Below are 26139 nucleotides of genomic sequence, written 5' to 3' on the forward strand. Positions count from 1 at the left end.
CGCTTTCTATAAAAAACCTTATATGCCCCCAGGGCAAGGCTGTGAAGGGGGTTGGCATCCTCAAGGACCTAATTTCCAGAACTCAACTACATTGAACAAAATGGCTATCTCAAAATTACAATCGGTTGTGTTTGGGGGACTGATGAGCGTGGGGGGGGGGTGAGTGCTAGTTGCCCTCCAATCACTTTCGACTATAAAAAAGGGCACTAGCCACTCCCAATTCCAATCGAATGACCCCTTTTCGAAGTTTCTATGATAACTCCTTCGATACGAAGTGCCCGGGTATGGAGAAAAAACCAAAAAACAACACATTGTGCCCAGATCGTTCTTTACTTAGGCAGCGCTAGCGCGCTGCCTATGATTTCTGTTCGATTTGGGTTTCATTTATTTATCGATGCTGATTTGTGGTATTTTCACGCTTGGTATATTATTTGATTTTATTTTTGCTCATTTTTGGTTTAATGGAGTTCTTCACTCTTCTTTAAAAAACTTATTTTGTGGAAAAAGTATTTTTTAAAATTAATTTCTGTTCGTTTTATGTTGACATAGTCTTTTCAGGGAAATATAAAATAATAGTTTTAATCTTTTTGGTTTTTTTTTAAGAATCTATAGTTCGGCCTGCTATTTATATACTGGAGAAATTTTTCAACAATTTTTAACAACAAACACCCTTTTAAAAATTTTGACATAAATAGTAGTGTTTGATTTAGTTTTATACTTCCCCTAGTTGACCCGAAAAATAAAACTTAATACCATTCGCAAAAAAAATCTGTTTACTTTCTTTGATAGCTTGGATACACTTATGCTATTTTGATTTGGTTAAATTTTAAGAGCAGAATTAGCACCGAGCGTTTGAACATAATACCCTCAGTCGTTCGTGGGATACTGTTGAGATGACTTATTGGGAATTAGGATTAACACAGTGCATTTTGATGTACTCTTAAGGCAACATTTAGTTTTTAAACATAATGGGCAAATGGGAGAGTGGGCTTGGGAGGGGGATTAGTTGCCCTCCAATCACTGTCAACTGTTAAAAAGGGTACTAGCCCTTTCTATTTTCAATCAAATGAACCTTTTTCGAAGTTTCTACAACAACTTCGATACGAAGTGCCGTGGTCTAAAAAAAAAGATACATTGTACCCACATCGCTCTTTATTATAAAAATATCAAGCCTTCCAATCCCTTTCGACTATTAAAAAGGCACTAGCCCTTTCAATTTCCAATCGAATGAGCCCTTTTTGAGTTTTTACGTCAACGATTTCTATAAACACCTTATATGCCCCCAGGGCATAAGTTACAACCCTTACCCTGAGGACTATGTTGGGGTTGTCTTCTTCAAAAACGTTATTGCCAGAACTTTCAACTACATTGAACAAAATGGGTATTTCAAAATTTTGATTGAATGTGTTTGGGGAAATGGTGGCGTTGAGAAGGGCGTTAATTGCTCTCCAATCACTTTCAACTATTAAAAAAGGCAATAGCCCTTTCAATTTCTAATCAAAGGAGCCCTTTTGAAGTTTCTACGACAACGCTTTCTATGAAAACCTAATATGCTCCCAGGGCATAATTTACAACCCTTGCTCTGAGGTCTGGGGGATTGTCATCCTTAAAGACCTAATTTGCAGAACTTCCAACTACGTGTAACAAAATTGCTATCTCAAAATTTTGATTGGATGCGTTTAGGGAAATGATGGGCGTGAGAGGGGGGCTAGTAGTCCTCCAATCACTTCCAAAATTGAAAAGGGCACTAGTCCTTTCAATTTCCAATCGAATTAGCCCGTTTTCAAGTTTCTACGACAACGCTTTCTATAAAAACCTTATATGCCCCCAGGGCAAAACTTACAATCCTTACCCTGAAGGCTGTGAAGGGGGTTGGTATCCTCAAGGACCTAATTTCCAGAACTCAACTACGCTGAACAAAATGGCTATCTCAAAATTTTGATTGGATGTGTTTGGGGAAATGGTGGGCGTGAGATGGGGGATAGTTGCCATCCAATCACTTTCGACTATTAAAAAGGGCACTAGACCTTTCAATTCCCAACTGAATGAGACCTTTTTGAAGTTTCTACGTCAGCGCTTTCTATAAAGAACCTTATATGCCCCCAGGCCAAAACTTGCAACCCTTGTCCTGAGGGCTGTGGTGGAAATGTCATCCTCAAAGACATAATTTCCGGACCTTTCAACTACGTTGAACACAATGGCTATCTCAAAATTTGGATTGGATGTGTTTTGAGAGATGGTGGGCTTGAGAGGGGGGTTACTTGCCCTCCAATCACTTTCGACTATTAAGAAGGGCACTAGTCCTTTCAATTTCCAATCGAATGAGCCCTTTTTGAAGTTTTTACGGCAACGCTTTCTATAAAAAAAAACTCATATGCCCCCAGGGCTTAACTTACAACCCTTGCCTTCAGGGCTGTTGGGGGAATGTCATCCTCAAAAACATAGTTTCCGGACTTTTTAACTACTTCAAACAAAATGGGTATCTCAAAATTTTTATTAGATGTGTTTGGGGAAATGGTGGGTGTGAGAGGGGTGTTAGTTATCCTCCAATCACTTTCGACTATTAAAAGGGCACAAGGCCTTCGAATTTACAATCGAATAAGCCCTTTTTGAAGTTTCCACAACATCGCCATCTATAAAAACCTTATATGCTCCCAGGGCATAACTTACAACCCTTGCCCTGAGGGCTCTGAGAAGGTTATCATCCTCAAACACCTAACTTGTAAAACGTTTAACTACGTTGAATAAAATGGCTTTGTAGAAATTTGATTGGATGTGTTTGGGGGAAAGGTCGGCGTGAGAGGGGGGTTAGTTGCCCTCCAATCACTTTAGACTATTAAAAAGGGCACTAGCCCTTTCAATTTCCAATCGAATTAGCCTTTTTCAAGTTTCTACGACAGCTTTCAATAAAAACCTTATATGCCCCCAGGGCATGACTTACAACCCTTACCCTGAGGGCTGTGGGGGGAGTGTCATCCTCAAAGACATAACTTCCAGACCTTTCAACTACTTTAAACAAAATGGCTATCAAAATTTTGATTGGATGTGTTTGGATAAATGGTGGACATGGAAGGGGTGTTGGTTGCCTTCCAATCGCTTTCGACTATTAAGAAGGGCCCTAGCCATTTCAATTTCCAATCAAATGAGCCCTTTTTGAAGTTTCTACGACAACGCTTTCTATAAAAACCTTATATGCCCATAAGGCATAACTTTAAACCCTTGCCCTGAGGGCTATAGGGGGGGGGCGGTTGTCATCCTCTCAAAAATATGCTAAGAAATTTCGTTTCCAGAATTTTCAACTACGCTGATTAAAATGGCTATCTCAAAATTTTGATTGGACGTATTTGGGGAAATGATGGGCGTGGAAGGGGTGTTAGTTACCTTCCAGTTACTTTCAACAATTAAAAAGGGCACAAGCCACTCCATTATACAATCGAATGAGCCCTTTTTCAAGTTTTTATGGCAATTCCTTCGATACGAAGTGTCCTGGTATGGAAGAAAAATTGATAAGAATTCACCAAAAATGTTTGGGGGAATGGTGGGCGTGAGAGGGGGGTTAGTTACCCTCAAATCACTTTCGAGACTATTAAAAAGGGCACTAGCCCTTTGAATTTCCATCCGAATGAGCTTTTTTCCAAGTTTTTACGACAACGCTTTCTATAAAAGCCTTATACGCCCCCAGGGCATAACTTACAACCCTTGCCCTGAAGACTGTGGGGGGGAGTGTCCAGCTCAAAGATATAATTTCTGGACCTTACAACTGCGTTGAACATAATGGCTATCTCAAAACTTTGACTAGATGTGTTTGGGGAAACAGTGCACGTGGAAGGAGTGTTAGTTGCCCTCCAATCACTTTCGACTATTAAAAAGGGCACTAGCCATTTTAATTTCCAATCGAATGAACCCTTTTTGAAGTTTTTACGACAAAGCTTTCTGTCAAAACCTTATATGCCCCCGGGGCATAACTTACAACTCTTGCCCTGAGGGCTGGGGGGGGGGGGTAGCCATCCTCAAAGACCTTGTTTCTAGAACCTTCAACTACGTGAACAAAACGGCTGTCTCAAAATTTCGATTGCAGGTGTTTGGGGAAAAGGTGGGTCTGAGACGGGGGTTAGTTGGCCTCCAATAACTTTCGACTATTAAAAAGGGCACTAGCCCTTTGAATTTCCAATCGAATGAGCCATTTTTGAAGTTTCTACAACAATGCTTTCTATAAAAATCTTATATGTCCCCAGGGCATAACGTACAACCCGTGCCCTGAGGGCTGTGGGGGAGTATCCTCCTCAAAAAGATATTTTCTATCTGGAAATCAACGGCTATCTCAGAATTTTGATTCGATGTGTTTGGGCAAATGGTGAGCGCGTAAGGGGTTTTCGTTGCCTTCCAATCACTTTTGACTATTAAAAAGGGCACAAGCCACACCAAACTCCAATCGAATGAGCTCTTTTCGAAGTTTCTACGACAACTACTTCGATACGAATTGCCCTGGCCTAAAAAAAAGAAAATAAATAAATAAACAACACATTGTTCCAACATCGTTCTTTACTTAGGCAGCGCGATTGCGCTGCCTATGATCACCTTTTCTTCAACCTCATTTATTTCTAGTCTAAGTGACTTCGTCTATTTTACATCACTTTTCAAACCTATTTTTGCATCCTGAACCCTCAGAACCTCCAAAAATTCATTCATTCTGCTAGCATTTTGTCAAGGATGCTCAAATAATGTAATTGATCGAAGCCTGGGAGAGTTTCGCCTTCTCCCTTTATTTTAGTGAGCTTCTGCTTTCACATCAAACCAACTAATAATTTCACTTCCTACCTTAATCGCAGCGATATTACTACCATAACTTCCACTAATTACTTTGATGTACTTATCTAGCATATCAAGACGGTCACTAAAGCTTTTCTATCGGCTTACTCAAATGCCTGTTCTTAATATCTTAGACTTAGGAAGGGAGAGGTCTGAAGATTCAGGCATTTCTCTATAATTGATCTAAGAATGAAAATTTTGTCTACATATCTTCTCTTCTTCCTAAGACCAAGCTGTTCTTCTCTTGAAACTTTATCAGCACCATCTCTTAGTCTGATAAGTATTACATTAAGTAATTTGCTTCCTCCAGAAGTCAGTTAAATGCCTCTGTAATTAGCCTACCCCATTCAGGATTATCACCTTTCTTATAAAGGGCTTTAATAAGAGTTTTCCAACAATTACTTGGCCCTTTTCAGAAATCGTATTCATAATATTGCGTCGTTTATTCTTAATTTAGCAACCATAATATTTCCGCAATTCTTTTTACCAACCCAGCAACAACTGAGACTTTATTATTTATTAATCCTTTTAGTACTGTCTCTAACTCCTCTTCGTAAAATGAATATTGCTTGTTGTCAAAAAAAGTTGTCATTTCCCACAGCTTTGTCACGGTTCAACACATCATCAAGATGTTCTGCCCATCTCATTTTAACACTTTTCTTTTACTGAGTGAAAACGGACAGAAAAGTGAAAATAAAATGAAAAAAGATTTTTCAAAATGCCATAAATTCAAAATTTTTGAAAATTTTTTAAAAAGTCAAATTTTGGCATTTGCTAATTAAACGAAACACACCCAAGAAGTGAAGTTAGGTTAATCTTAATGAGATATAACAACCTTTAGTTTATATAATAATATAATTTGGGCTACAATTTTGCACATTAGGGGGGGGGGGGGAGTAAATATTTGGACAGCACCACTAACCTAATGAAAGTGAACATGAAATATGAATCTTGCTTGAGTTATGAATCTATACTTTCCAAAAACATTTAAGAGCTTTGACTCTTATGACTTTTTGGTACCGGTTTTTCTCCCGAGGAAACAGAGCAAGCGTTTTGAGTGTGTTCTGGATAATACGGAGGTTCCGACTTTTTCGAAAGCACTGCTCCCGCAACATCATAAATCAAAAACTTTTCCAAGGGGTACTTCTACCTTCAACTACCCAATGAATGAAACACTTCTTTTAATTTTTCTGCAAACCTGTAAAATTGGTAATAAGTTACGATTTCATCTTATGTTCCTGTAGACAGCGTAAAAAAAGAAAAAGAAAAAAAGGCGTAGAAGGTAAGAACTTGATAAGAGTAGAGCGTTTTGGTGTCAAAAAAATATTTCATGCCCATAGAACTAGAAATAGATAAAAAGGTCAGTTGTATGTTGTTTTATCGAACTTGATTTTATTTCTCAAGGCATCTAAGATTTCAGTGATTGATTTTAATCTAATTTCATATTTATTAGTTCCAATTGCTGAAAATCCTTTTCAGTTAAATATATGAAATCAAGTTACCATTCCGGTTTATAAGGAAATGGGAACACTGCCTGCTTATTTAAGTTCAATATTGTAAAAATTGTCTCATAAGGGAGGGAGGGGGAGGGTTTAAAAGATTATAAATGATTTTTTTTTTCTTACCAATGAATTATTATGTGTATTTCTCCACTGTGAAATTTTGCAGTTTCAAAAAGGGGGAAAAGGTAAAGTCTTTTTCATCTAACTATAAGTTTTCCTTTGGATAGTCAATTGTGCATCTATCAACTCTATTAACTTTCATAATTCTTTCTAATCTCGTCGTCCGTGGTTGGGGTGGGAGGATGTCGTAAAGAAAGATTTAAGGGAAATAAGAACTTCCTGAGAGGGTATAAGGAGGGAGGCTTTGAATATATTAGGATGGAGGAGGAGCGTGCATAGCTGTGTTGACCTCAGGCGGCTTGGTGCTGCGGTGAGTTGTCAGTAGTAGTAGTAGTAGTAGTAATGCTTTCTAAGCCCGTTTCACTTTTCAGATGATTTGATAAAAAGACAGCTTTATGATCCTCGTGCCATTTTCATACTGAACAAAGTCAAGTCGGTCAAATAATAAACGAAACTTGATTTCAGTTAGTCTATATCATTGAAGGATGCAATGGGGCATCTTCAAGTAAGTAGAATAATCCGATTAACGGCGCTTCTTGACTACTAAGGTCTCTCCGTCGGCCCTGCAGTGTGTTGCTACAGTCAGGTTTGATCTCTGGGTCCCGTATTACCAAGCTCAGGTCAAGCTCACTGCGCCACCACAAAACAAATGGGGCATATTCTTATAGGATCTTCGCCGAATTAGAATAAAATCTAACATTTTAACCAAAATTTCTCACTCTGGCCGGACCGGCCATCATTACTTGTCTTTTTGCAGCAGCCAAAAAAGGCAAAAAATATTATCTGGGCTTTATTTAAAATTACAAAAATGGCACTGGATCAGCGAAGCCCAGCTCCAGAGACAAGCCAGATCGAATTTTGACAATCTTTTTGCAGAGCATGGTTTTAAGATGGACTATTTCCTTTTTTATATGTATATAGTTCACAGAACAACCGCATAGTTGTTTATGTACTTATTGATGTTATTTTTTTTCATCTAAATATCCAAGTTAAAATTTCTATTTCACTTTTCAGATCATTTGATAAAAGACGGCCTTATGATCCTCGGGCCATTCTAATATTAAACAAAATCAAGTCTGTCAAATGGAAAACGAAACTCGATTTCAGTTATCTTATTGATGGATGCAATGGAGCTGCTCTTCTTCGTCAAATTCAAAGACTTGATATTGGGAGCGATAAAACGGTACATCTTGAATGTAGAGAAGCCCTTGATCATGCACTACCTGCTCTTAACTCATTTTGTGATAGTTTAAAAGCGGTTCATCCTTTTCTTCTTGAAAAGAGCATCAACAAAGCCCGAAGTTTTAGTGAGATATCAAAAACACATATTTTTAACTTTATTAAAAAAATAATTGATGCTTGTTTGCCCAAGTCTCTTCTTGGTGGTCGGTGTAATATTCATATTTTAAAAGCAAAAGTAAAAAAGATTGTTTTTAGAACTTATTATCAAGAGTTTGATTTACAAGAAGCAATGGAAGGAATTAAATGGTCTTATTTTAAGTGGACGAAAGATTATACTGATTCTGTGCGGCAGTGTGCTGCTGGGAAGTTAATTATGTGGTTATTAGCGTATTTTGTGCCTTTTATTACCAGTTCCTGTTTTGTTATTAGCAAAAAAGCAGCATCATATGACCTAGTCTATTATCACAAAATTGCATGGTTGAAACAATCAGCAAAAAACACTCAAGATATGATAAAGAATCAAAAACTTAAAGTGATAAATAAAGCATCAGCAGAAAGTAGACTTGAAGATTTTCATTGCTCTGGTGTAGTTAAATGGATACCAAAACCTGATGGTTGTGCAAGAATGATTACGAAAGTGAAGAAGCCGAGTGATGCTGCTGCAAGGGTATTGGAGAATGATGCGCTTATTGTATTGCAGGCCATGGCTGCAAATTTTCAATGTAGAGTGCCTACAAAACCAGACTCTGTGGTTGTTCATAAAAGATGGAAGACCTTTCGGCAGTCTTTGGGTAAGAATTCTCGGTACTTCGTTCCTTTTTGAATGCTCATATTGTGATAATTATTGAAGGAGAAAGAAAAGGGCATGGGTGGTGGTTGTTCATAAAAGATGGAAGACCTTTCGTCAGTCTTTGGGTAAGTATTCTCGGTACTTTGTTCCTTTTTGAAATGTTTATATTGTGATAATTATTGAAGGAGAAATAAAAAGGGCATGGGTGGTTCTGATTTGCGTTAGGGGGAATGTTCAGATGTGTCTGAGAGTGAACTATGAGTTTTTTTTTCATTAAGTTAAATTCAAAGGTTATTGGGCCATAGGGTTTGGCTCTCAGTGTTCTGCTGCTTTTTATTGGTTGGTAGGTTTTGGTTCAATTTTATAGTTTGGGTGACGGAAAGAAAAAAGGGGAAGCAAGGTGATTTTTATCCTTTTTTATTTTTGCTTTATTTTAAGTTTATTTGAGAAGGATAAATTAGAATCATTATTAGATGTGATGTTGGTACATGTAGGCAGAACCATTTTAATCTATTAATGTTATACCTTTGGGCACCCTCTTCGGTAAGATATACCCAGCTCAACTTAAAGGTTAGTACTCCCAGAGCAATATATCAGGCATTTACCACTCTTGCCTGAAATAATGAATACCCAGTAATATAAAGACAGAAATTTACTTATTGAACAAAAACACAAAATTTACTGAAGCAAAAAATAATAAATCCTTTTCAAGTGTACGCACTGGAGGGAGCAATCAATTGATGTTCTGACTAATCGTAGGCGAGAGGCAGCCACCCTTCTAACCAAATGTAATACAGTTTTACCTTTTGCTCTCTCATAGTCAATTTCATCCCTAACGAAGAAAGATCTTTGTGGGCTCAGAGAATGACTTCTTACCCAGTTGCGGTGTTTGGATCATAGTTCAAATTCATTTAATTCAAAAACAAAACATAACTCTCGTGGGCAGAGCCCAAATATGATATCTCTTAGTCATAAATAGCAAAATAAAGTTTTCTCATAAAATTTTGTTAGTATAACTAAACTAAAGGATAACACTTGATATGAGAATTGAATTGTCTGATAAAACTTCGTCAGGATAAAATAAACTACAGAATAGAATAACCAGAGATGACTGTATTACTTCACAAAACTTTTACTGTAGTGCATGGTGTTACAGTGGACTGGGGTCAGTTTCGGAACGTTCTCAGCGACTTCCCTGGGGGGACGAGATCTTATAGGGACAAAAGGTGGAATGGAAGGGGAAGGAATGATCGGTAGATGGGATGTTGGAGGAGGGAGGAGCCAAATTTTGCCATAATTTTTCTCGGCGGGAAGAAAGGGATTCAAGTTTAAATTCTTTGAGGTAATAGGAGTAAGGTAGAGGGATACTGCCATAAATGATTTGCAGAGATCTCTTCTGAACTCGTTCAATTATATCAGTTTCATCCTGTGTAAGGGCAAAGTGCCAAACCGGACAAGCATATTCAACTAAGGGCCGGATGAAAGTGCAAAATATTAGTTTCAGGTTTTCCTTAGGAACTCGAAATTTTTTCAGTGTTTTTAGCATTTGGATTGCGCCGTTAGTTTTTTTTACAATTGTCTTTGTATTCTCCCACCATGAGAGGTCAGAAGAAGTCACCACACCAAGTAAATTTATTTTATGACTTATTAGCTCGGAAGCGATAGGAGGTTCAAAAGACGGTTGAGTATTCCGAAGAAAAGAAAATGTCGTGACCGAGCATTTGTCTTTATTCACGACCATGTTTAGTCACGCCATGACGCTTATCGCGTCAAAAGGGCGAAAAATAGTTCACAACGATTAGCTAAAGAAAAGGAGGAGGGGGGGGGCTATGGAAAACAAATGGATATATATCTGATAAATAACTCGGGTCCCAGCCCCAACAGGACTACTTTATATGCACCCACGGCAATCAGAACAGTATTTGCTTATGTTTATATAGTCTTATTTCTATGTTTTTATGATGTGATTTCTGTTCTTTTTTTTTTTCAGAGAAATCTAATATCAAGAAAATCTACTTTGCCTCCTCCGATGTTAAAGATGCCTATGGTTCTATCAAACATACGCAAATGATTGATCTTTTGTGGAGATATTATGATGAGGAATATGAACCATATTTTGGCTCTTTTTGTTCTGCATATAAAATAACTGTTGCAACACCTGGTAAGAAGTCGAAAGCGAAAAGTCATTATTACGCACATCAAGTTCATGATGTTGAAAGATTCTTTGAAAAGTTACCAAACTCGTGTGTAATTGTCTCGGCAAGCAAAATAAGAGATATTAACATAGTGGGTACCCTTAAATATGTTGAGACATGTATCCAAAATGTGATCTTGAATCAAGGGACTAACTTCTACAGAATGACTGAAGGGCTACCACAAGGTTGGGCTTTGTCTGGTGCTCTGTGTGATATATATCTGGGATATTTCAATAGACTTTACATCGAGTGGCCACTTGAAGGGGATTCATGTAGACTAATGCTAAGAGGTGTTGATGATTATTTGTACCTAAGTAGTGATGAAAACGATGTGCGAAGGTAATTCAACCTGCATTAAACGTATTGGGATAATAATCTCAAGAAAAGGTGAAACTTGGAGTAAATAGGCGTAGGTAATACTGCTTTCTTGATGCCAAAACGTCTTTATTTGTTTTTCTACCTTAAAAGTGCCGAGTACCGAACTGACATTTTTACATAATAGGAAGTATCCCTTCAGATGGCTCATAAATTCTTTTTGTCAAAATTTCAAATTGGGCTTTTACTTTGAAAAGTACTTCTTGAAGAACACCTTAAATTACTGTCAAAATTTGAACTGCCTCTGATAATTGTGTTTATTAAAATGCTTAATGTCCTTTGGATATTCGTTTTATGCAAAGGAAAGCAGTATTGTCTCTATCTAGTTTCTTCTACTTTGGAATTAAAAGATATAAAGTTATGAGCTACGCAAGGCATTGATTTATTAACTGGGTCCATCGGATACACCAGACATATATATATATGAAACAACTTTGAAAGTGATCAAGCATTTTTGAAGGAAAGTAGAGGAGGGGAGGAATTAGGAAATAAATGGGTATGTCAAAAGGCATGTTATATTGAAAATATAGGAGGTGATAGAAAAATTCATAAAAATCTGGACATCTTGAGAAGTGATGATTGCAAATACCCTTCCCCCTCTCAAAATACGTCACTGGTCCTTGTCTTGGTTTATAAGCATTTTTTACTATTTGTTACAAACCTTTAGGTATAGTCTTTTAACATATCCTACTGTATTATAATTATATTCTCTTAGGCGAGTCTAGAATCTTAAAGATAAACTAGGCATGCATACAAGAGTCTATTCCAAGGTGGAGGCAAAATTTGAAAGAAAAAAAAACTGGGGAAAAATATCAAAAACAGAGAAAACTGTATGAAAAGGCTTTGGAATCTTCACGTTTCTAGGAGTAGATCCTCAGCCCTCTTTCCTCCCAACTAGGTTATGTGGTCAGTTACGAAATTTGGTAGAAGGAAGAAAAGACGAGCATGTTTTTATGGAGACCGCGTTTGCTTGGTTATTCTCATTAGATGCTTAACTTGTCAAAAGTTTCTTGTTTTGCAAATTACTTTTTCATTTGGGTTGTTATTTGTAATGGTATTTATCAGTGGAGGTACTAGGCATGGGCAGTGGGGGGGCAGCTTTCCCTCCACTTCTCTAATTTCAGTACCCACTTTTCAATTTATAGTTTCAGCGCATTCCTTATAAGTTGCTACTTAATTTTGTCACAGGAATGAAACTTGTAATTTGGATTATTGATCTGATTTTTCTTCCGAATTGACGTTATTTGAGGTCCAAAATCTTCTAACGAATCTCGAGCTACTGGTTGCAGTTTTCAGAATTGTGTTCGATGATTAGAAAAGAAGAGATAAACCATTATCAAAACCTTATACTCAAAGACTACATTACAAAGTAATATACTCTATAGCATAATGACGCAAAACAAGCTAGCCTCAGACCATAGTTGGTAAATATTTTCCCCCGTTTCAATCTCTAAATTATTCCCCAGAACCCCTCCAAAGTATAAAAATTATCTGTACAGCCTTTCAATTGTTCTCCTAAAAATGTTTTGTTTCGTCGATATTATTTCAAATTTTAAGCTGGGTGAACGTCTCTGGAAACATCTTTGGATTCCACTAAAGAATTAACCACGTTTACTCCATAGGAGTGAATATATCCTTTCTTTACCAAAGTTTCTGATAGTTTGCAGCTAGATTTTTTTACACCATAAGCGAAAATATGGGCAGTTTGATTTAACTGGAAATACAATTTACTCGGAATGTTCTCTTTCAAATATACTGATTACCTGGATGCCATCAAAGAGGGTAAATTAAACCCTCCCCCTACCTTCTTGGGAGGTGAATATATTCAAAGAGTGTCTAATATTATAATATTTTGATGAAATCTAATACTTCTTGCAAATAAGCTCTTTCCCCAACCCCATCTTGACCTTCTCCTGTCAGAGAGGGTCATGGGTCATTTAAAGTAAAAGCGCTTCAGACGCAGGATGATTTATTATTCCCCCCCCCCAATCCATATATTCCCTTATTAATTTTCTTCCGTAAGAGAAGTCACACTTGCCAAGTTTTGGCCCAGTCGGCTCACTCGTTTAGAAAAAGTAAACAGACAGGCCTACAAACAAGCAAAGTGCTTAACTGCATGGATGTACCAAATTAAAGCCAAACTGCTCCTCAACACGCTGTATTTTTTACGTTTTTTTTCATATTTGAAGCTCTAAAAAGTATTGCTGCGAAATGCTTAAAAACTTTCTTTTTCTTCTTCTTCAAAATTTGAGAAAACTGAACACCTTTTTGCAGAACGGTTTGGATATACAACCATAGACCATACTCATTCCTTTCATGTTCTATTTCAGGATGGTCCAAGCAACCTCTAAGGATTATCCCGACTTCGGAATTTCTTTCAAGAATACCAAATGCTCTTCTAGCTTAGATCTGGAGTCTGGAGGTTTTGTCAGTGAGAACCGAAAATGGGCGAATTTTTGTGGTTTAGCTTTCGATACAAACTTGTCAGGAGTTCGTCTGGTTTTTAAGGATTTAACTCCTAAGACGCTGTTGAGTACTTTAAGGATACAGAATCCAAGAGATACATCAAGGTTTCTAGTCTATAATACTTTATCAGTTTTGATATGAGGGGACTAACTAAGTTTAGTTGTTTAATTTTAACGCGGTTGTGCCTTAGAAGGAGTCATTTAGAAGGAAATTTACCTTACCGTTTCTATCATCCCGTTTCTATTACCCGTTTCCTTACCCGTTTCTATTACCCGTTTACCCTTTTCTATTTGTCAGTAACATTTTTTAAATAGCTTGCCGAAATTTAATTGCTAAAAAAAAAAATCCACTAACTTGCAACAGAAACGCATGGGTTTTACGAAAATTCAAAAATGGAGCTTTGATAGGTAAATAAACATTTAAAACACTGTTCAATTCTCAAAACATGTATAAAACATGTATTTCAAGAAATTTGTATGTTTTTTATTCTTCGATTTTTTTTTCATTTTAGACTCAATGTTCATGGGCAGTTTTCTCCAACAACGTTTCGAATTGTTTGAACATTTCACCAATAGTTGTTAGTAACACTTATCTGTTTTTGCCAAACAATTCTTTGAAATACAATTGTTACTTACATTACATTATTACATCTATACTTAGGTCAGTCTCATTCTTCCGTATATCAGAAAGGAAAGCCAAATTACTAAATTTTTACCTATTGTTGAATTTGCTTATTGCTGCCGTGTCAAAGTCTGAGCCTGTAAGAGGAAGACAAAACATAATTGGCTCTTTTGGGTGAAATTTTAAGCCATTAACATGACCAATAAATTGTTTAATTACAATATTTTGGATACAAGTAAACTCAGTCTCTCTGTAATCCATATGGACATCTGTTACCTGTCTTTTAACCTAACAAAATATTTTTGCGGTGGAAATCCAATGTGACTTCACGGCCATTAACAAAGATGCTGGAAAACACTAAATGTTTTCAAACACTAAATGTTGCCACTATGTTGCCTTCACTTTAGCAACGTTCGCAAACCGCTTTTCTTTCATTTCCTCTCATGGGGATATAAAAAGGAGTTGCAGGGGTAAGGTTGAGTTAATAGGGTGAGTGGGACACAGTGGTCATACCACATTTGGTTAAAACAGGCGTACAGAAAGATCTGTGTGAGCGGGAGCATTGTTGTGAAGCAAAAATCAATTTCTCGGCTACTACAAATCAGGCCTTTTTTTGCTGCAAACTGTTGCGTAATACTCATAGCTTCCAGGTAAAACGGCTGGTTAACTATATGACCCGGTGGAGCAAAATCTGAATGGACGACTCCTCTCACATTGGAAAAACCGATGAACATTGTCTTAACGTTTGACTTCTCCTGTCGATGTTTTTAAGGCAAGGAGAATTTGAAGTCTTCCATTTACACAATTGTTTCTTGGTTTCTGGATCGTATCCATAGTGTCACAATTCTTCACCTGTGATGACACTGGAAAAAAAGTTAGGGCCATTAAAGAACTCTGCCATCAAAGCCAAGCGCGATTCCATGCGGCTTGGTTTTTGCTGTGCAGTCGACATTTGTGGAACAAACGTACCGCCATCCTTCTCATCCCCAAATCTTCAGTCATAATTCTCTGTACTAAACTTCAAGTCACTCTAGATATTTGTGCAGCTTCATTAATGGTCCGTCCTCGATCCTTCGGGATGATTTAACGATTTATTTTACATTTTCGTCTGTTCTGGCTATCGAAAAAGTTCACAGTGATTCTGATTATGTATTGACATGTTGCCACATTTGAAACGGGAAACCACTGAAACATTTGTTTCCCCATAACATCATCCTCGTAGCCGTTTTCAAATTTTCAACGGTTTCTGTGGCCGTTTTGCCGAGTAGGAAGCAAAGCTTCACGGCTTTAGATTCAACCTGGTACTGTTGTTTATCTGAATAAACTACGTTCAAATGCCCTTAGCTAGAACAATGCATTAAAATATGTGTTTCTGCCACTACTGACGGTTTATTGCACCAAACCACTTCATGCAATATCAACTGCTCACGTTGTTTGTCCATTCCATACCACCAGAACAGTGACTGTGAACAGCGTTGCAAAGGGGCCATAAGAAGTGATTGAGTGGAGGGCCAAAAAGCTCAATGTTTGGTAATCTGTTATCCCTCATCCGTAAAACGTGGCCTAGCCATCTTAACCTTGTTTTGTTATAGCCCTAGAAAGTTGGATCGATCCAGGCTCGTCATTACCAAAACCTCAAGGGGGGGGGGGGGGGGTACAGGTCCGTTATTTCATGGAAAAGTCTGCAAGGTTCTGAATTCCTGTTGTATCTTTGTTTAGTGGCATTCTAGTATTCCATTCACGGATAAAATTGATGGTTGTTTGTTGCAGCGGTATAAACGCACGAGGTAGAAAAAACTGAATGAGCCTCCATTGTAGCAACTGAAGTAAAAGCTGGACTTTTGACGGGTGTTGGGCTTGCAGACTCTGTCTCAAAAGTTATTCCAGTTGGTTTAAAAGTAGTCGTTATATAATTGGGTACTCGATGCACGCCTACTTCATTTGTCGCAGTTCCGGCAGTAGAACTTCTACAGGTGCCGAGGCAAAACGTAGACCGAAATTGTTTTATGCGTTCATTTTGAAACACCGAAATTGATAGTTAATTTTGTAAATAAATAAACTCGTGCACAGGACAAGCCACTTGTTTAGAAAGTTCGGACAGGTTAGTTCCTACGGGGCACACAAGTTATCCCTCACTCCCCTCCTGGCATTACCTATATAAAAACTTTTGGTCATTTAAAAAACATTTTCAGTGACAAATCCAATAGAAGTCGACATCTACTGAAAATGAGGTTAAGTTTACTGAATAAACCCCTTTCACTAGAAAATAAGATGAAATTGAAACAGGAAGCACTAAAATCTCGTGAAAATCACACTGAAATCAGTCATGAGGCTTTTTTCAACCCCACGATTGAACTGACTGAATTTGGTGTCAAATTTGTATTGATAGCAACCCTGCTTAAGTTTGATCAAAGCCAGAAACTCGACATATATATTCCTTTATTTGACCCAAACCAGTACACGCGAACGCAAGATTTATCCTAGCTCATCGGCAGGGCCTCTGAATCATGTTTTCAACTGACACTTTGGCTGAAATCTGCGAGTGCCATACAGAATCCCCTGTAATCGAAATATTAGGAGTTGTGAAAGCTCCAGATTTGACTTTTTAACTTCTTTTGGATATCAAATTTGAATATCTTAATTTAACTTTTATTGCTTTGTTTATCTTCGCTCTCTGCGTTTTTGCGCTAGAAAAAGCTCGAAACGGTTGGCTGCTCGCTGCTCATAATGATGGATTTCATCGTTCAGTGTTTACCATACTAAACTAAACACTCTCCCGAATCAGTAAAATAAAATAGGCATTCAACTCCTCTCATTCATTCTCATCCAAGGAAGTTATTTCAACCCTGTCGCTACCAATCTCCACCCACTGAATCTCGAACCCAGCAATGTTGGGCTGTGTATTGAAAACTTGCGAGCAAAATTTGACAGGTTTTATTTAGTTTTTGATCCTGTGTTTATTCTGTCTTTTTTCTATCAGTTGAATTTCCGTAATTTCAATACTTCATAATTATACGTTTGTCTTGCTGGCTAATGAGTTCAAATTTATTTTCCCTTGAAAGCCGAGATTTCAGGGGAAATGTGATCGGTTACTAAGTCTACTAATCCTCTCATACACGCAGCAGCGTCATTACTTTGTGTGGTTGAGGCAGAAGATAGTATATTATGAAAGAACTATAGAGGTTTTAGAAAACTGAAGGACATTAACGAATTCCAGATATATAATAGATATATCTGTTATAGTAATGTTATTATTGTTCATATTTCTGTTGCAATACTGCTAAAAGTTTGTCATAATACTTTAAGTTTTCCTTAGTTTTACTATTTGGACTTAAACGTTCAAGGAGAGTTGATGATTAAGGGTATATTTTGACAAAACATAAGAAGTTAAAATTTTTTAAATAAAATCAGGGGAGCAAATGACCTCTGCCACCCCCATCCCCCCCCCCCAAGTGACAGTTCCGGATTGAACCCCATTTTTGTACAGATTACTGTTTGATATATGTTTATCCAAAAAAGTATATAATAGCTATATATGTAAATAAAATCCATGATAATGTATAATAGTTGTACCTATTATAGCAAAATTTTAATAACTATAGCTAATTATATAAAATGATATTTATTTAATTATATATAATGACTAAATATATTTAATTGTTTACTCTTTATGTCTGAGTAATTTTTCTTTCAACTCAAGATTTTTTTTTAAATGTCCTATGCCTCTTACCTAACCATAACCTAACCTATCTTCAGCGGGCTTGGTTAGCTTGGTTAAACCGGGCTTAGTAGTCCTGCTATCTGTTAATTAGTAATCGGAAAAATGATTGCATGTTCAGGGTCGTCCAAAAGCTAGTTAATGTTTTTCGGGGGTAGCGACCTCCCCCCCCCCTCCACCTAGATCTGTAAAATAAATTTATTAGATATTGTTATTAAAAAGATAAAAAAAGACAAAATATCTACTAACTGGTGCCTCTGTTGTGTTTCCCTTTTTAGAAAACAGAACTGTGTCCTAGAAAACCTTTTAACCGGATTTTTTGCTATTGAACGTAGAATGTCCGATAACAAAAATAGTAAATACAGAATCCAACGTTGAACGCATGGTGTTATTTCTGCGTAGACAAAAATATTTCTCGAATAACTCCAAATATCTTATATTTTCAGATTTTTAGTGCCAAAACTCACTCGAACATTGGTAACCAAAATGGGTTGGATTGCCCTTGATCCAACAATAAACACTATTACCAGAAGACGAGAAAACCTTCGTGATATGTTCCTATTCACTATGATGCGCTTCACTTGCCTAGTAAAATATGTCTTGGGGAAAATTCGATCCACCGGCTTTCTATTTAGAATAATAACTGAGCTGAAAGCTGTTATTGTAACAAAGTTTACTGGTAAGATTCCGACCTAGTTATCATATCTATTGAAGTGCACATTATTGAACTTTCACTACCTATCAGAAATAACTTTCACTACCTCAGCCGCAGTGGTTGTTTTGATCCGATTGGTAGTTCTGAGGAAGAGAGCTTCTATAATGACCCATGGCCCGAGCCACACGAAAACAACAGTATTTACTTCCTTCTGATGGAGGTGTGTTGAGATAATAGTTTCTATGAATGACCACTGCTGGTGTCAGAAATATACGCCCTTGCCCATTGCTGGTTTATTTGAGGTTCGTGCTTAATCAATTATTATTGCAGGAAATTTAATTACAGTTCACTTGTGTGAACTGTTCTCAAAAATTTATTTCTCATATTACACTTATTTCTCAAGAATTTCCTAGAAATTTGTATTTAAATTTGTATAGAAAAATTTCCTAGAAAGTGGAATTTAAAATGATATATTATGGCTTTGAAAAAGCAAAAAAAAAAAATTAATTCTCAACAGTTAAGCCTACTGCGATGGAGAGTGGTTTTCAGAAGGCTGCAATATTGGCTATTGTGCACGGCGAATAAGTTCAGAAAAAATGATTGATTTTATCTCCCCACCTCCTTCTCTGAAATTTGGATAATTTATTTTATAAAAATAATAACGCTTCTTCATATGATGGATTCTTTAGTAAATTTTTGATAGTTGTATCCCCTCTACCTCCCATCCTATCCAATAGCCGATTTGACTAATTTTATTCATTTTAGGTTTTAACGTCGCTCTTGCCTTACAATGAAATAACTTGTTTGGTGTATAATAGAGAAACACTTTTGAGTGATTCCTAAAGGGCTACCAACACCTTTTAGGAAGGCTTGTGTCTAAACCTAGCTTCATTAGCACCATTGATGTACACTTTATTTGAGTGTTTTTCTGGTAAGCTGTCGGTAATTTACCTAAAATAATATAAAATATAAGATAACCAGCTAAACAATGTATAACTTTAATACCTATAACTATTGGATAGTTTTGACACAAGGTCGTTTTTTGGGTTGAAGCATAGCATATATTAAATACGTATCCTAACCTAACCTGGATACCTTTTTTGGCCCCTTCAACCCCAAAAAACTAAGGTTTAAATATTTTTTCACAGTGAGCAATACCTCACTAGACAGCGGAAACCTGTTTTTCAATAGGATCTTTGAGATTCTATATGCGGTCATTCTCGCGTGTTGCCCGGATTCAAAACAAGTACCAAAGAAGTTTTTTCAAAGAAAAGTAAAGGCCATTTTAAACTTAAGATCAGCAGAAATAAAAACCTGTGATAATGCAAAATCAAAATGACCAGAAATCAGATAAACAATCATAGAAAACAAACATGCGACATGTACTAACTAAATGAATAAATAAATCTTGATTTGCATGTTTAATTTAAGTTTTACTGGTTTTAAAATTCATTTAATCGTTTTAAGGTTTTGGGAAAATCTCCATCCAAGGCCAGCTTCATCCACATGCAAGTATGTGAAGCAGTTGTGATGCATGTGATGCTTGCATATGATGTGTATTTCCATAAATACACATGTTTATGCATGCACGGAATTCCATAAATTTTCATAAATATGAATTTCCATAAATTCTAATTTGTTTAGTTTATTGTAGGTGCACAAAAATTTATATTTACAATAAAATACGCCTATTCATTGGTAAAATTCTAGACGATGGGCTTTGTTTACCTTGGAAATTATTTGAGTTAGGTAGGCTAGGCTTGACCACAAGATAAAAAAAAAACAAATCTAATTAACCAGTATTTTATGTTGTATCAGCTTTTTGCTGATACGGGGATTAAAAATAGAACCGATAGTAAGCTAGCAAAAGACTTGATATCAGATTCTATCGTATTTATCAGTTTCTCCTTCAGACGCGTACGCAGGTTTTTTGGGGGGTCATAAATTTAAAGAAGTGAACTGCAAAGAAATCATGATGTAAATTTCACTAACAAAAGTAGTGGATTTCGAGGATGAGGGGCCATGTCCCGCCTTTTTACGTAGTTTTTGTTTTATGAGAGGAATCGGTCATGGTATCACTGTAGCCATGTAGTTTAGAGGTTGAATATAAAAATATTGACTTTTGAGCTATCTTTTTTTAGACATGAAATTGTATGATTTTTTTTTCTTTTACCTGAATAAAAATTTTATTTGATTATAAGATATGTTGATGAGAGTAAACAAAGAAGTATTCTGAGTTGGATTTTAAACCAAAAAACGTCTGTTTAGGCAAAATGGTAATTAAAAAAAAATTCAAGTGGAATTTACTGAAAAAAATATGCATTGTCAGTTTAATATACATACGCTGATATTTATTCCTTAAAATCTTAATTAATCTTTTATTTCTTAAAGCTATAAAAATAAAAACGTTTAAAAGAATTTTTTTCAGTACAATTACAAATTAATTAAAAAGTACAAATTATTTTCTGGCTTTTAGAAAGCATAGGATTTAGAACCCTACTCATATTAATTTCTGCTCGTTTTGAGTTTGACCCTGTTATTTATTTTAATTTCTGTTTGTTTTGGGTTTCATTTATTTATTGATACTGATTTGTGGTAGTTGTAGGCTTTATAGATTATTCGATTCAATTTTTTTTTATTTTTGGTTTAATGGAGTTCTTTACTTTTTTGGAAAAACTTATTTTGTGGAAAAAGTTTTTTTAATTATTTTCTGTTCTTTTTATATTGACATAGTCATTTTCAGGGAAAAAGACTGAGCCTCCTCTAAAGTTAAACAACTGTCCCTCCCATAAAAACCTTAATTACCACCTGGGCGTTACTTACAACCCTTGCCCCTAATCTCTGGGGTTTGTTTCAACCCCAAAAGCCTTGTTATTGATATTTAGACTATTTTGAATAGAAAGACTATCTCAAAATTTCTATTAGATGCATTTCAGGACAATACGACGTGTGTGTGTGGAGGGGGAGGGGGGCTTCCCTCCAATCACTTTGACTCTCATAAAGAACACTAGAGCGTCTGATTACCTGTCCAATGACCCCCTACCGAAGTTATATGATCATGCTTTCTATAAAAACCTTATATGCTCTCAGGGAATAACTTACAACCCTTGCCCTGAGGGTTTGGGGGATTTTTCATCCCCAAAGACATAATTTCCAAACTTTTGCAAATACATAGAACAAAATGCCTATCTAAAAATTTTGATTGGAAGTTTTTGGAGAAATGATGGGCGTGGGTGGGGGGGGGGGGGGTATTTGCCCTCTGATCTCGTTCGACTGATAAGAAAGACACTATTCCTCTCAATTTCTAATCGAATAAGCCCTTTTTGAAGTTTCTACTACAAAATTTTATGTAAAAACCTTATATGCCCCAAGGGCATAACTTACGACCCTTGTCCTGAGGGCTATAAGAGGAAGGTTGTCATCCTCAAAGACATAATTTCCAGACCTTTCAACTACGTTGAACGAAATCAAAATGTTGATCGGAAATGTTCGGGGAAATGGGCGCGGGTGGGGGACAGGGGGTGATTCACCCTCTGACTATCTGTGGCTGTGTGGGGGGGGGGTGTCATCAGCTTTGGGGGGGGGGGGTGTTGTCATACTCAGAGACATAATTTCCAGACTCTTCAACTATGTTCAACAAAATGGCATTATCAAAATGTTGATTTGAAGTGTTTGGGGAAATGGTGGGCATGGGGGGGGGCATTCGCCTTCCGATCGCTTTTGACTATTAATAAGTGCACTAGCCCTCTCAATTCCCAATTGAATGAGCCGTTTTTGAAGTTTCTACGACAACGCTTTCTATAAAAAAAAATCTTATATGCCCCCAGGGCATAACTCACAACCTTTGCCCTGAGGGCTGTGGGGGCTATGGCCCCAGGGCATAGCTTGCAACCCATGTCCTGGGGGTTCGGGGGGGGGAGTCATCCTCAAATACCTAATTTCTAGAACCTTATAAACTACGTTGAAAAAAATGGTTATCTCAAAATTTGGATTGGATGTGTTTGGGGAAATGGTAGGCGTGACAGGGGGGTTATTTACCCTTCAATCATTTTTGACTGTTAAAAAGGGCACTAGCCCTTTCAATTTCCAGTCGAATGAGCCCTTTCTGAAGTTTCTACGACAACCCTTTCTATAAAAACCTTATATGCCCCCGGGGCATAACTTAAAACCCTTACCCTGAGGTATGGGGGGGGGGTGTCATCTTCAAAGACCTAATTTCCAGTACTTTCAACTACGTTGAAAAAGACAGATACGGTATCTCAAAATTTTGATTGGATGTGGTCGGGGAAATGGTGGGCGTAAGGGGGGGGGGGTAGTCGCCCTCCAATCACTTTTAATCGAATGAACCCTTTTTGCAGTTTCTACGACAACCCTTTCTATAAAAATCTCATATACCCCCAGGGTAAAGCTTACAACCCTTGTCATGAGGGCTGTGGGGGGCTGGTTTATCCTCAAAGACAGACTTTCCCGGACCTTTAAACTACGTTGAAAAAAAATGGCTATCTCAAAATTTTGATTGAATGTGTTTGGGAAAATCTTCAGAGACATAATTTCCAGAGCTTTAGCCCTTTCCATATCCGATCAAATCAGCCTTTTTGAGGTTTTCTTCAACAACGGTTTCTATAAAAACCTTATATGCGCCCAGGGCATAACTTACAAACCTTGCCCTATGGGCTCTGAGGGGGTTATCGTCCTAAAAGACCTAATTTCCAGAACTTTCAACTACGTTGAAAAAAAAATGCTTTATCAAAATTTTGATTGCATGTGTTTGGGGAAATGGTGGGCTTGAGAGGGGGGTTAGTTGCCCGCCAATCACTTTCGACTATTAAAAAGGGCACTAGCCCTTTGAATTTACATTCGAATGAGCCCTTTTTGAAGTTTCTACGGCAACGGTTCCTATAAAAACCTTATATGCGCCCAGGGCATAACTTACAACCCTTGTTCTGAGGACTCTGGAGGGGATTTCCTCCTCAAAGACACAATTTCTAAATCTTTCAACTACGTTGAACAAAATGGCTATCTTCAAAATTTTTATTGGATGTGTTTTGGGAAAAGATGGGCGAGGAAGGGGTACTAGTTACCTTCGAATCACTTTCGGCTATTAAAAAGGGCACAAGCCCTTCTAATATCCGATCGAATGAGCCCTTTTTGAAGTTTTTACGACAACTCCTTCGATACGAAGTGCCCTGGTCTGAAACCCAATAAATAAATAAATAATGCATTGTGACAACATTGTTTTTTACTTAGGCAGCGTATAGCGCTGCCTATGATACAGGGATTAAAAATAGAACCCATGGTAAGTTAGCAAAAGACGTGATATCAGACTCTATCGTATTTATCATTTCTCTGTCAGACGCGTCAGACGTCAGACGCAGATTTTTTGGTGGGTCATAAATTTAAAAAAGTGAATTGCAAAAAAATCATAATGTAAATTTCACTAACAAAAGTAGTGGATTTCGAGGATGAGGGGCCATGTCCCGCCTTTTTATGTAGTTTTTTGTTTTATGAGAGGAATCGGTCATGGTATTGCTGTAGTCATGTAGTTTAGAGGTTGAATATAAAAATTTTTTTTTAGACATGAAATTGTATGATTTTTTTTTCTTTTACCTAAATAAAAAGTTTATTTGATTATAAGATATGTTGATGAGAGTTAACAAAGAAGTATTCTGAGTTTAATTTCAAACCAAAAAACGTCTGTCTAGGTAAAATGATAATTCTGCCTCAGGTAAAAAAACGGTAAATGAAATGCCAAAGGGATAATTTAGTCACATGGCAATTTTATTGGCATGTTTATAAAACTTAATTGTAATTAAAGTCTTAAAAGTGTTTGAAAGAAGGGAAATATAAGGGGAATTTTTCTTTTAAAAAAAAAATTAAGTATATTTTGACATAGGAGGCTGTACCATTTAAATTGGAAAATATTAGACCGAATGATGTAGCCGAAAACTGGAAGGAAATCGAATATGCTTGTAAATTAGGGCTCAGTTGAATAGCTTAGTTTAGCCCCGCGTGCTATAGGGCTTATTGCAATTACTTACGATATGTTATTGAATAAGCGTAATTAGTGTGATTTAAGGAATGCAGTTTCAACCGGTTACAAAAGAGCAAAAATTTTGTTTTTAAAAGAATTATCGTTTTAGTTTTTATTATTTTGTTTTCGATAGAAATTCAAAAGAGATTTATAAATTATAATAAAGTGCAATATTTGCTTCAATATTTGTAACTGAAATAAGAATTAAAGATATTAAAACAAACCAACTAATAACTATTATGGGAGCAAAATAAAATATTCTAAGTATAGCCCAATTTTAATCGGCTAAGTATAGCCTATTTAGATTGGAACGACGACGAGACTCAATGTCTTACTGTAAAAGTTAAGAAGTTTAGATTGTAGGACCTGAAAAGGAACAATTTATTTGTACTCACATCTAAACCAAGTTCTAATATCGACGAAATACCAAAACCAACTTCCCTTCTAAAATATTTTCTGTGTCTCCTTAACTTTTTTTTAGTCTCCCCCTTCAACAAGAATCAATTCACCCAGACAAAAACGAATTTCAAGGTTTTACCAAGAAAGGATTTAACCCCGGTAAATAACTCTTAAATTCAGCAAGAGTAAATTCTTACAATTCCGCCCTTTCCTATTAAGCTTACGTCCAAAAAATAATAATAATAATTATTAAAACTATTTCCCTATTTCACTCTTGAATAAATCACTATGCAACGGTTATTGAATTCTGGCTAGTGAGAATCTTTGACCTGATCGGTCGCCATATTCAATCTGATTTATCAAAATCTTTGATTTTATTGATTAGAACGTTTAATATGATTAAGAATCTTGAATTGGTCCAAAGTTTAGTACAGTTGACCTTTCGGACTCAACCCAGTCTCTGAAAATAAGATAGCTCAGACAAGTTAAACTTGGTGACAACTAAAGTGTGAATTTATTAAAATTGTTTGTAAACGGTTAAAAAAAATTTCAGCTCTACCCCCCCCCCCTCATGAAAAAAATCTCTTGGTTAACTGATCGTCAAAGTTTCAACTAGAAAATCCAATATGCATTCACCATATTTTAGTCCTTAATTGCCTGTGTACAGCATATCATTAAAATTATTCCCAGTGTATTTTTTATCTTCTGTTGATTTTTTTTTCTGTAATCAGTATTTTTTTCAGGGTTTCTCCGATATAAAGGCTGTATCCCTTTTGGAATTAATTCAGCTGTATATATGTTTTTACATATAGCCCAAAGATTTATGAAGAAGCATCCAGAAATATATGGAAATAAAATTGTATTTATGAAAGTTCTGAAATCAGAAGCAGGGAGTAAGCTGAAAAGATTCACGAAACGCAGACTTCAGAAAGTAATTTGCTGCAAGAGACTCGTGGATTGATTAAGCCAGTAGTTTCGAAGCTTTAACGAGCTACACCAGCAGTTCTTCTATTTTTTTTTTTTTTTAATTATTAAAAATTATCATTTTCTGCCATATTTGTGATCTCTCATAGGGGGGGGGGGGGGGGGTAACAGGATCGTAAATTATCTCATCAAATGACAATGGTCGTAATATCATTATGTTAATAAGTGGATGGAATAGTTTTTTTTCCTATTTGTGATAGTGGATCTGGGATCGGGATCTGAACCATTCTGGGAATGTTCCCAGGGCAATATTCCTTTAAAAACGCCATGATGCCTTTACTACGCCAATTCA

The 26139-nt window shown here is 36.6% G+C and overlaps 1 protein-coding gene across 3 annotated transcripts in view; it reads left to right on the forward strand.

Annotated features, from left to right (window-relative positions):
- LOC148952481 (telomerase reverse transcriptase-like) overlaps positions 1 to 25907 on the forward strand; it is a 55224-nt gene extending 29317 nt beyond the window's left edge. For all 3 annotated transcript variants that reach the window (XM_089088972.1, XM_089088973.1, XM_089088974.1), the window contains exons 4-8: positions 7446 to 8404; positions 10394 to 10937; positions 13304 to 13543; positions 18225 to 18457; positions 25607 to 25907. In XM_089088972.1, coding sequence (XP_088945098.1) covers positions 7446 to 8404; positions 10394 to 10937; positions 13304 to 13543; positions 18225 to 18457; positions 25607 to 25824 — 2194 coding nt within the window. In that variant the 3' untranslated portion in view covers positions 25825 to 25907. The remainder of the gene's footprint in view (positions 1 to 7445; positions 8405 to 10393; positions 10938 to 13303; positions 13544 to 18224; positions 18458 to 25606) is intronic.
- The last annotated feature ends 232 nt before the right edge of the window (positions 25908 to 26139 follow it).

Source organism: Artemia sp. Qi Xiang Cuo, chromosome 5, assembly GCF_049724085.1.
Source record: "Artemia sp. Qi Xiang Cuo chromosome 5, ASM4972408v1, whole genome shotgun sequence".
NCBI lineage: Eukaryota > Metazoa > Arthropoda > Branchiopoda > Anostraca > Artemiidae > Artemia > Artemia sp. Qi Xiang Cuo.